The sequence below is a fragment of the Leguminivora glycinivorella genome, chromosome 15, assembly GCF_023078275.1.
Source record: "Leguminivora glycinivorella isolate SPB_JAAS2020 chromosome 15, LegGlyc_1.1, whole genome shotgun sequence".
NCBI lineage: Eukaryota > Metazoa > Arthropoda > Insecta > Lepidoptera > Tortricidae > Leguminivora > Leguminivora glycinivorella.
Window position 1 is genome coordinate 20,073,716 of NC_062985.1, and position 8,812 is coordinate 20,082,527.

Sequence of the window (8,812 nt, forward strand, 5' to 3'; positions counted from 1 at the left end):
AACTTCCTAATGCCATCACTGAACTGTCTTTTAATCGATTTAAACATTATGTAAAGCGTATACTGATCTCTAAAGCCTACTATAGCACACAAGACTACATGAATGATGAAACACTGTGGGATACAAGTATTGCTGAAAACCATTAATTATATAGCTTATTAATGATGATATTGATAATTCAATGTATTTTTACACAATTTTTTTTTTTTGACATTTAGAATTTATTCTAGAAGTTTTTATACTAGTATTTTTTTATACAATTTAGATTGATATCATTTTATTAAATCAATGTAGTTTTAAAACAATATTGTTTATTGCACCAATAAATTGCTCTGATATTTAGAATAAGATGAATATTGTACACTGTTGACAATTTAAAAGTGCTTATTGTAAGCCTATTTGAATAAAGAATATTTTGATTGATTGATTGATTGATTCAACGCCCAGATACCATCCCCTGGCCGAGGTAGCTTCGGGGACGGCGCCGGTCCTCGCTCTGGACCTTAAAAGAGCGTGGTGGTCCAGCCTAGGTGTGAGGGGCCGGAGACGACGCGTCGACGGCTACGAGCACCATTTCTTCGGTGTACCAGACCGGCGGGTCCAGGACCTGGCCGTGTAGCGTACATTTTGGTGTTACCCATAAGGGGAACGATCGTTATCAGCACGATATTGGAAGATAACCCTCGAATTGGGACAAGATTCAGGACCGAAGCGGTCTACAATCAGCAGAATCGAGGATTCGCGTCATTCCAGCATTTAGTGTTAAATTCCGTGCGTTGGACGCTAAATAACGAAGTGAAAATCAAAACCGCATGGGTTTTTAGGTTATTAGTGTTGTGCCAATTTCATTGAACAGATTACCGGTTAAGTTGCCAAGTTGGTAACATTGAGTGACTAACTTCACATCGAACAACTGTCAGCTGTCAGAATCGGCCATAGTGTATAGACTCTAAGTTACGTCAAACTTCAAGTTGTTGACATATTAAACGTCAAATTCATTTACTTGCCGGATCGATATTGTTAATCGCTATTATAATATAGAAAACAAGTGTTACAATTTAGAGTTAACTTTACTGTGAGATATTTGTGTTCATAGCAAACATGTCGCTAAAAGCCGCAAAGGTTCAATTAAAGACGCGTTATTTAATGTTAACGGATTATGCTGGCACAATTGTGGTACGACCAGGCACGATCGCCGCGACCGTAGCAAGGAGGCATTTCCGAGAAGCCTACAAAACGTATGTTTCGGCATACGAGTCATTGGTGGCGAGTGATTCGGAACTTGCAGAGGAGGAAAGACTACTGTACCAGCAGCAATTTAGCGAGGTAAATCGACTCCTCATTCAATTGGATGAGGCATCAGAGGAAGAGGAGTCCGGGAGGCCCTCAACCTCAAAACATCAAGGTAAGGTCAAACTTCCGTTAGTTCAATTGCCTACATTTTCAGGCTGCCTAGCTGAATGGCTGTCATTCTATGACTTATTTATGTCCCTTGTTGATGCGGGACCGCTTTCCGACGCGGAAAAACACTATTATTTAAGGACGTCGTTAAATAGTGAGGCACTATCGATTGTTCAACATTTGCCTATGGATGGCGACAACTATACAGTTGCCCTGGACCTCCTAAAGCAAAGGTATCACAACAGCAGGCAGCTGGTAGACACCTTTATAGGACAGATCCTAAACCTGCCCAACGTGGGAGGCCCCAGTGTCAATTTAAGAACCCAGTTTTATGATCCTCTCAGAGAGGCCATCCAGGCGCTTAGGAAACTGAAGCAACCTGTCGATGAATGGTCGTATTTATTACTGCATTTAATTTTACAGAAGTTGCCCCTGCGCGTAAAGACGCTCTTTGAGGAGCGGCACGGGACAGATCCGCAAGTGCTACCGACCCTTACCCAGCTAGTGTCGCTACTAGATGAACAATGCCGGGTGCAGCAGGCGATCTCCCCTGCAGCAGTGGAACGAACTCCTGCGGCACGCCGGTCACTCACTGCTAGAGGTCGAGGCGGCGCAGCGCCGGCTCACCACCTGGCAGCCCCCCGGGTCCTGGCAGCACAACCGGAACCCAATGATCAGGTGAATCGTTCATTTGCAACTTGCTCTTATTGCTCGAGCAGTGCTCACACCCTGTACAAATGCCCCGCTTTCCTGGGACTGCCACCCTCGAAGCGCAGAACCTGGGCTAGAGATACAGGGGCCTGCTTCAAATGTCTCCGCGCTCATTATGCTAGAGAATGTATGTCGCGCAATTGGTGCGCGGCATGCCAATCATCAGTGCATAATTCGTTGTTATGCTCGGCTGTGGCAGGCATGTCGGTTGAGGAACCAGCAGCTGCAAAGGCTGTGCATCGAGTGCAAGATCAGCCACCGGCTCAGTCAGCCTCGTGGAGGCGATCACCACCGCAGCGGCGGTCACCACCTCGACCGGCCCCGCCACAGGAGAGAGGGCCGCAGCAGGCCCACTCATCACAATCATGCTCACCACTACCGTGGGGTGTGGAGGAAGCTAGGACTCCCTCCCTATCAAACCAGACACCTCTTTTGGTGGCTGCTGGTCACGTTCCACGCCTGCCGGTTGGAGCGAGGGCCCGCCAGGCGCAGGAGACCTTCCACTCCTTGCGCTTTGGCACTCGACGCAGCCCTGAGCCCCGGCAATGAAATGATCTCACTGTTGGTGAACCAGAGGCACGGTGGATGACGCCATCCATCCGTGTCAGTCCTACAGCCATTGTTCTTGTTAGATCAGGTAATGGTACTTACGTTAAGGCTAGATCTTTGCTGGATACCGGCGCGGCTTGCTCCATAGTAAAGAAATCATTTGCAGATGAAGTAGGTTTGCACCAACAGTTTAATGGTACTAATATATTTGGAATCGGTGATCAAAAGGTCAATGTCCCCGGGACAATAGCAAAGGTAGTATTCAGGCCGGTAGGAAAAATAGTTCCGATAATTAGCGTTATAGCTACAGTTATGTATACAGTTACTGGGAATATTCCATATGTAAATGCATACCTCAAGGGTCACTTAGATGCGACGCAGCTCAAGTTGGCAGACCCAAAGTTTGATGTATCTCAAGATGTAGATATCATTTTTGGACTGGATATACTCAATTACATATATACAGGCTCAAAGATTCTCACTAACATTCCAGGTGTGGAGGCCTATGGAACGTGCTTTGGCCATGTACTGATGGGTGCTTTGTGGAAGCATCCCGCTGACATCTCAACGAAGCAGCTGAGAGGGACGTCCGTCGAGGACTATGGAGTCCATGCGACACGCCTCGAGGAGGTACTTGAGAAGTTCTGGAAGGTCGAGCAGCCTCCAGAGGATCCGGTGGAGCATCCGCAGCATGTCGAATGTGAAAGGTTGTATACCTCCAATACTACACGTATGCCTGACGGCAAATACATGGTACGGCTGCCCTTATTGACAGACAGACCCGCACTCGGTGAGTCGAGGGCCATTGCCGCACGCAGGTTTTATTCATTAGAGGCGAAGCTAGCCAAGAATCCAGTCTTTGCTGAGAAATACAGGGATTTCATGCGAGAATATGAGTCATTAGGACATATGTCGAAATCAAACTATCAATTTGATTCAGAACACTTTATAATTCCACATCATGGTATTTTTAAGAGGGATTCTGATAAGCTCAGAGTGGTATTCAATGGGGCATCTCAAAGTAGCAATGGAATATCTGTAAATCAGTGTCTTCACTCAGGAAAGCCGCTCCAGAATGATATTACCAAGATATTGTTGAATTTCAGACGACACCAGTTTGTCTTCACGGCCGACATCCGCATGATGTTCAGGCAGACGTGGATACACCCCGACGATAGGCGCTATCAGCTGATCCTGTGGCGTGAGGATCCGTCGCAGGACCTACAGGTATATGAGTTAAATACTAATACCTACGGGCTACGGTCAAGCCCCTTTGTCGCAATAAGGACGCTAATACAATTAGCCAATGATTGGCAAGCTCAGCATCCAGGCTCCCCAGCTGCAGACGTCGTGCGACGGCAGGTATATGTTGATGACGTACTGGCGGGAGCAGAGTCAATTGCGGAGGCCCAGCAGCTAAAATCGGAGCTCACAGATCTCATGAGCAGTGCTGGGTATGAACTTAGAAAATGGTCGTCCAACTGTCGCGAGTTACTGCAGGACCTACCACAGGAATATTGTGAGATACCTCATCAATTCGACGCAGAAGATAAGAGCCTCATAAAGGTATTAGGCATCCAATGGAACCCGATAAACGACACAATGTCATATCAAATCAACGTACCCCTAGGGCAAGCGATAACCAAGCGAAGCGTGTTAAGTACTATCGCTCGATTATATGATCCTTGCGGATACTGTGCTCCCATCGTCCTACAGATTCAAACTGTTTATGCAATCACTTTTTTCAGATGGAATGACGTGGGATGAACCCCTCACGGAGGTTCAAGAAAGTCAATGGAACGAAATGGTTCAGGATTTAAACCATTTGTCTCACTTACAGATCTCTCGATGCGTCGCGCTACCGGGATCGGTATCATATTCACTCCACGGTTTTGGAGATGCGTCTGAGATGGGCTACGGAGCGTGCGTATACCTCCGGACAGCAGACGCCGCTGGAAACGTCATGGTACGACTAATTATAGCTAAGACTAGAGTTGCGTCGAAAAAGACCAAGCAAACCATTCCAAAGAATGAGCTAAACGCGGCTCATATGGTTTATAAATTGCTGAATCACGCCGCAGCGGCCTATTAAGATGAACTTGATATTGACAGCATAAATGCATGGTCCGATAGCAAGATAACGTTGTGTTGGTTAAACACTAAGCCACACCTGCTCCAAACATTTGAATGTAATAGAGTACAAGACATTCAACAGTCGAAGCGACTAATGACATGGCGCTATGTCCGGGGTGAGTTGAACCCGGCCGACGTCGCGTCGCGGGGAACCACAGCGAAAAGGCTCCTCAAGTGCAAGCTGTGGTGGTCACCAGACTGGCTACTCGAGGAGGAATCTCAGTGGCCAACGATGCCAGTCACCATGTCACCTGAGCTGCCAGGGTTCAAACAATTGGTACATGTCGTCGCTGAAGAGCAGTCATGGGAAGACTGCCTACTATCCAGAGTGAGCTCTTATAGTAAGCTCATAAATGTAACGTCATACATTTTACGGTTTTGCAAGAATATTCGTTTGCCGAAGCAGCAACGAAACTTGAACCAGACCCTGTCTATAGATGAAAATCGTGCCGCTACGAGCCACTGGATCAAGAAGGTCCAGTTGGATGCATACAAGGATGAAGCCATCTTGCTGAAAAAAGGAAAATTAGTATGCAAGTCTCTCCAGAAATTAAGCGTCTTCGTAGATGAAGACCAGTTTATTCGAGTCGGCGGCCGACTCCGTAATTCAAGCCTGCGCTATGAAGCGAAGCACCCATTGCTTATTCCGAAGGATCATAGATGGACTCAGTTGTTGATGCAACATTATCACCGAATACATTGTCACGCATCGACCAGTGCGCTGATTAATATATTGAGACAGCGGTATTGGATCCCGTCAGCGAGACGTCAGGTTGCTCGCGTCATCCACAGCTGTACCCCATGCTTCAGGTTCAGCGCGACCGAGCAGGCGCCGTTCATGGCCGACCTGCCCGCCGACCGTGTCACGGCCGCGCGTCCATTTTCCGGCGTTGCAACGGATTTTGCTGGCCCTTATCTGGTTAAGGCCAGCCAACTTAGGAATGCTAAATCAGTTAAAGCTTACCTGTGTGTTTTTGTATGCCTAGGTACCAAGGCAGTGCATCTAGAGCTCGTCTCGTCGCTGAGCACCGAGGCTTTCATCACTGCGTTCACACGGTTTGTCAGTCGACGAGGGCTGCCCTCCCTCGTCCGTAGTGATCAAGGTACGAATTTTAAAGGTGCTAGCTCATACCTCCGTGAGGTTAATCAGTTCTTACTTGACCATGAAACCGTCCTGGCGGATGAGTTTCGTCGTCAAGACGTGCGCTGGGAATTCAACCCTCCAGGCGCTGCCCACATGTCTGGATTAGTCGAAGCGGCCGTAAAGAGTAGTAAGAATCTGCTTAAACGGGAAATAGGAGATCGGATCCTAACCTTTGAATTACTGTATACGGCCTTCTGTCGGATAGAAGCGGTTCTTAATTCTCGAGCGCTGGTTCCAATGTCAGAGGATCCTTGTGACCTGGAAATTCTCAGTCCAGGTCATTTTTTGATTGGTCAGCCGTTAGTTTCATTACCTGAACCTTCATGGAAGGACACACATATGTCACGGTTATCACATTTCCAATTTGTACAAGCTATAACTCAGAAATTTTGGGCTAAATATTATTTTGAGTATTTGAACAATTTACAATCACGTAATAAATGGAATAGGCATGTACCTAATGTTGCAATTAATGATTTAGTCCTAATTAAAGATGACAATACGCCACCTCTACAATGGCGTAGGGGTAGAGTAATACAAATATTCAAAGAATCCGACGATGTTGTCAGATCGGTAAAATTAAAAACTCAGGGAGGCGAACTCGTTCGTCCTGTTGTTAAATTATGTAAATTGCCCATGGAACTGTAATTAATCATAAGGAGTAATTCATTATAAATGTAAATTGAAATATTGCTACTAACGTATGTCTGTTTGAGTTCCACCAGGGAACCATTGTAACTAACAACCTAGTAAATAGTTTACCTTAAGTTTAATTTCACTGATGTAACAATTGTGTGAAGATGTATCTAATGGTCACAGATCACTTCTTGCTAGATGCCACATGTAGTATTTGTATCTGAATTTTTAATTTGTTTGTTTTGTTCACTTGATCTCTAGAACGAGACAATTGAACAGCTTCAAGTCTTCAGGTCAATCTCCCCCCTGGGGGCCCCAGGATGTTCATGCAATTCGAAGCGCAATGGCGTTCCGCGCGCCATCTAGCGAGGCTAGTTGTAACTACGAAGTATCGAGCGACATCATTGGTCGTGATTCAGTATTGGCTAATATAGGAGTGAGTGCTGCCTCTCGCGGCGAGAGTTGAAGTTTTGTGTTGACCTGTGAGCTTGTAAGAACAAGCACGGTAAAAATGCGTTGAGAACGATTTGTATAAGTTTGCTGTTTTTGTATCGCGACGCGCGTTAAAATAGTGTCTAAGGTGTAACTCGTTGCATTAAAATAAGTGTTAGTTGAGCCCAGTGGTTTGATTCAACGCCCAGATACCATCCCCTGGCCGAGGTAGCTTCGGGGACGGCGCCGGTCCTCGCTCTGGACCTTAAAAGAGCGTGGTGGTCCAGCCTAGGTGTGAGGGGCCGGAGACGACGCGTCGACGGCTACGAGCACCATTTCTTCGGTGTACCAGACCGGCGGGTCCAGGACCTGGCCGTGTAGCGTACACAAATAATCTTGGCTTAACTCTATTTCAGCAATTCCCGATAAGTTTGTACATTTGGATCACGTCTCCGATTTGGATAAAAATTGGTAGGCTGATAGAGTTCATGATGCTGAGCAAGATCCACTAGGTTTCCCAAAATGTCCTAGGTTGGTTGTATGAAACTTTCCTTTTTTGTTACCGAAAATGTATAAAAATCTGGTACATACCAATTTTTATCAAAATCGGAGACGTGATCCAAATGTACAAACTTTTCGGGAATTGCACATTTAATCAACTTTTGTGTCCTAAGAAATTACTTTGGAAGTTACGGGCGGCCACATTTTAGAAAATGGCGTAGGCTCTTAATGATATTACATTAATAATGTCCCGTGCCGCCGCAAACCTAGCACTTCTAAAAGTGCGCACTTTGTTTAGGCAACTTTTGGAACTTTGGGATTTTCTTTGCGAACTGAACACGTGCGACACCTTGCGTACGCGAATTTATTAAGACTTACAGCAAAAATGTGCTAATGAGATTTGTACTCAAAGACTTTGAATTGGAGTTGAAAATGGATTGCAGCTTTTTAGCAACTTATTACCCTTTGGTTCATACTTTAATACCAACCAGTACTTCAAGTAACTCGTATCTTGTACCATTGCTCGTTGTGAAACAATATTTATTGCGTTTATAGTAAAGTTCATATTCTAATAAAAAAATGTTTCTTTCAAATCTAAGTGTCGACATATGCGTGGACGAATTGTTATTCTGTTTTCGTTTGAAATATTTTATAAGAGTTGAAGAAATCTTGAAATCCGTGCCACTCTAGCAAAGTAGTAGCTTTATTATTGCTGTAAAATTCAACTGCTTCATTTTTATTTTCAAAGTGACCAATTTCACAAAGTCGAAAATTGGGAGTGATTTTGGTAGCCAATGACAATTAAAAAGCCGTAGCAGAAAAGATTTCATACGTTTGTTTGAGCGCTCACGGTTTTTCTCTGACGCTGCCGTGTGTTTTCCCAAATATTAATATATTATATACTCGTATATTTAGGTTTCATTTACCGTAACGACATCGTAAGTCTACGTTGACTGCTGCGGTAGATAGGTCTACGGTTTAACTTTATTCGCTTTTCGTATGTCCGGACGCTCTCCTCCACGGGTCGCAAATCTCAACCTATTCTTGTGAAAGTTAGTGACCAGAAACTATGTTTTTTCAAGCCAGATTATAGAAATAATTAAAAATGTAGAAATTGCTATAAAAGGCTTAAGCGCCAATATCACGTATGGCGCTTAAGACCATCGTGACTTAACTCAACTTGTGATAATGATATTAAGAACGAAGTGATTATACACTTTTGCGTTTTTAACTCATATGGCATATGTCTACTACCAGCTTACAGAGCCACTAGTTTTACATACCTACTTATATTTAGGTAGATAG

The 8,812-nt window shown here is 44.9% G+C and overlaps 2 protein-coding genes across 2 annotated transcripts; both read left to right on the forward strand.

Annotated features, from left to right (window-relative positions):
* The first annotated feature begins 438 nt into the window (after positions 1-438).
* On the forward strand, positions 439-4,428 carry LOC125234234. The gene is made up of 3 exons (XM_048140442.1): positions 439-1,405; positions 1,825-2,079; positions 3,768-4,428. The coding sequence occupies exons 2-3, from the start codon at positions 1,919-1,921 to the stop codon at positions 4,426-4,428; spliced, it is 822 nt and encodes a 273-aa protein (XP_047996399.1). The 5' UTR covers positions 439-1,405; positions 1,825-1,918.
* LOC125233911 lies at positions 3,777-7,189 on the forward strand. Its single transcript, XM_048140083.1, has 2 exons — positions 3,777-3,888; positions 4,502-7,189. Exon 2 carries the CDS (start codon positions 4,889-4,891, stop codon positions 6,584-6,586), a length of 1,698 nt encoding a protein of 565 aa, XP_047996040.1. The 5' UTR covers positions 3,777-3,888; positions 4,502-4,888; the 3' UTR covers positions 6,587-7,189.
* Positions 7,190-8,812: the final 1,623 nt, after the last annotated feature.

Bases quoted from the DNA above. Each gene is read 5' to 3' on its own strand.
- LOC125234234 (XM_048140442.1), top strand. From the start codon at position 1,919: ATGAACAATGCCGGGTGCAGCAGGCGATCTCCCCTGCAGCAGTGGAAC. The intron at 2,080-3,767 runs GTGAATCGTTCA...GTTGAATTTCAG, and splicing joins AACCGGAACCCAATGATCAG to ACGACACCAGTTTGTCTTCA.
- LOC125233911 (XM_048140083.1), top strand. From the start codon at position 4,889: ATGACATGGCGCTATGTCCGGGGTGAGTTGAACCCGGCCGACGTCGCG.